Source organism: Habropoda laboriosa, unplaced genomic scaffold (genome assembly GCF_001263275.1).
Source record: "Habropoda laboriosa isolate 0110345459 unplaced genomic scaffold, ASM126327v1 scaffold38, whole genome shotgun sequence".
NCBI lineage: Eukaryota > Metazoa > Arthropoda > Insecta > Hymenoptera > Apidae > Habropoda > Habropoda laboriosa.
In genome coordinates, this window is record NW_017100163.1 from 942,113 (window position 1) to 942,846 (window position 734).

General features: G+C 34.3%; 1 protein-coding gene across 1 annotated transcript in view; it reads right to left on the reverse strand.

The window, feature by feature from the left end:
- The window catches only part of LOC108578512 (mortality factor 4-like protein 1), a 1,640-nt gene extending 906 nt beyond the window's left edge, over positions 1–734 (reverse strand). The window contains 4 exon segments of the mRNA XM_017941864.1: position 1; positions 4–221; positions 292–409; positions 550–734. The exon segment at position 1 is cut by the window's left edge and continues 75 nt beyond it. Of these exon segments, the coding sequence (XP_017797353.1) occupies position 1; positions 4–221; positions 292–409; positions 550–577 (365 nt within the window). The 5' untranslated portion in view covers positions 578–734.

A 734-nucleotide genomic window follows, 5' to 3' on the forward strand; every position in this document is an offset into this window, starting at 1 on the left:
CACCTTTATCAACTGTAGCAACAGGAGTACTAGCTCTGCTATCAGTATCTTTTTCACGTACACCTTCATTTCTACGTCCTTGAGTTTTAGACGAAGTACTGCCTTTTTTATTTTTCTGTGCAGATTGTTGATTTGAATGTGCTCTTTGAACTTCTCTCTGTCTCTGCACATTTGCCTCATTGTATTTAAGAACTCTGCTTTCCGGAACCCACTCATCCCAACTGTTTATATTACATTTATATTTGTAATTTTAGCCTTGCTATAAATAGGTAATGGAAAACGAAAACTTACTTCTTATTCCATCCGGCATAATGAATGAAGTATTTAATCTGCTTTTCTTTAGTAATGGAGGACTTTAGACATTTTGCTTCATAAATTAATGGCCCGTGAAAACATAAGACTTTCTCCCCTGCAAATTAGCACGTATTTATTCAAAATAGGATCGGAAATTGATCGTGAATGAAAAAATGATTTATTATTCAGTTATAAAAATTCATCAAATGCACACTGATACTTTCGATGTAATTGTATTAAAAATGAAATATGTACCTTCTTGAAATTTACACTTTGGCGGCATGCTCGTGTCCTTTGAATTGCTTATTTTGACTGTTGGTTTTTGGGTCGTCAGTTTTGAATATCGCCTAATTTAGGAAATCGCTCGATAATTCGCGCCAACGGAAAACAATTGATTTCCACTGATCAATTTAAAGCAGAACTTTGAAAGTAGCGTCTTA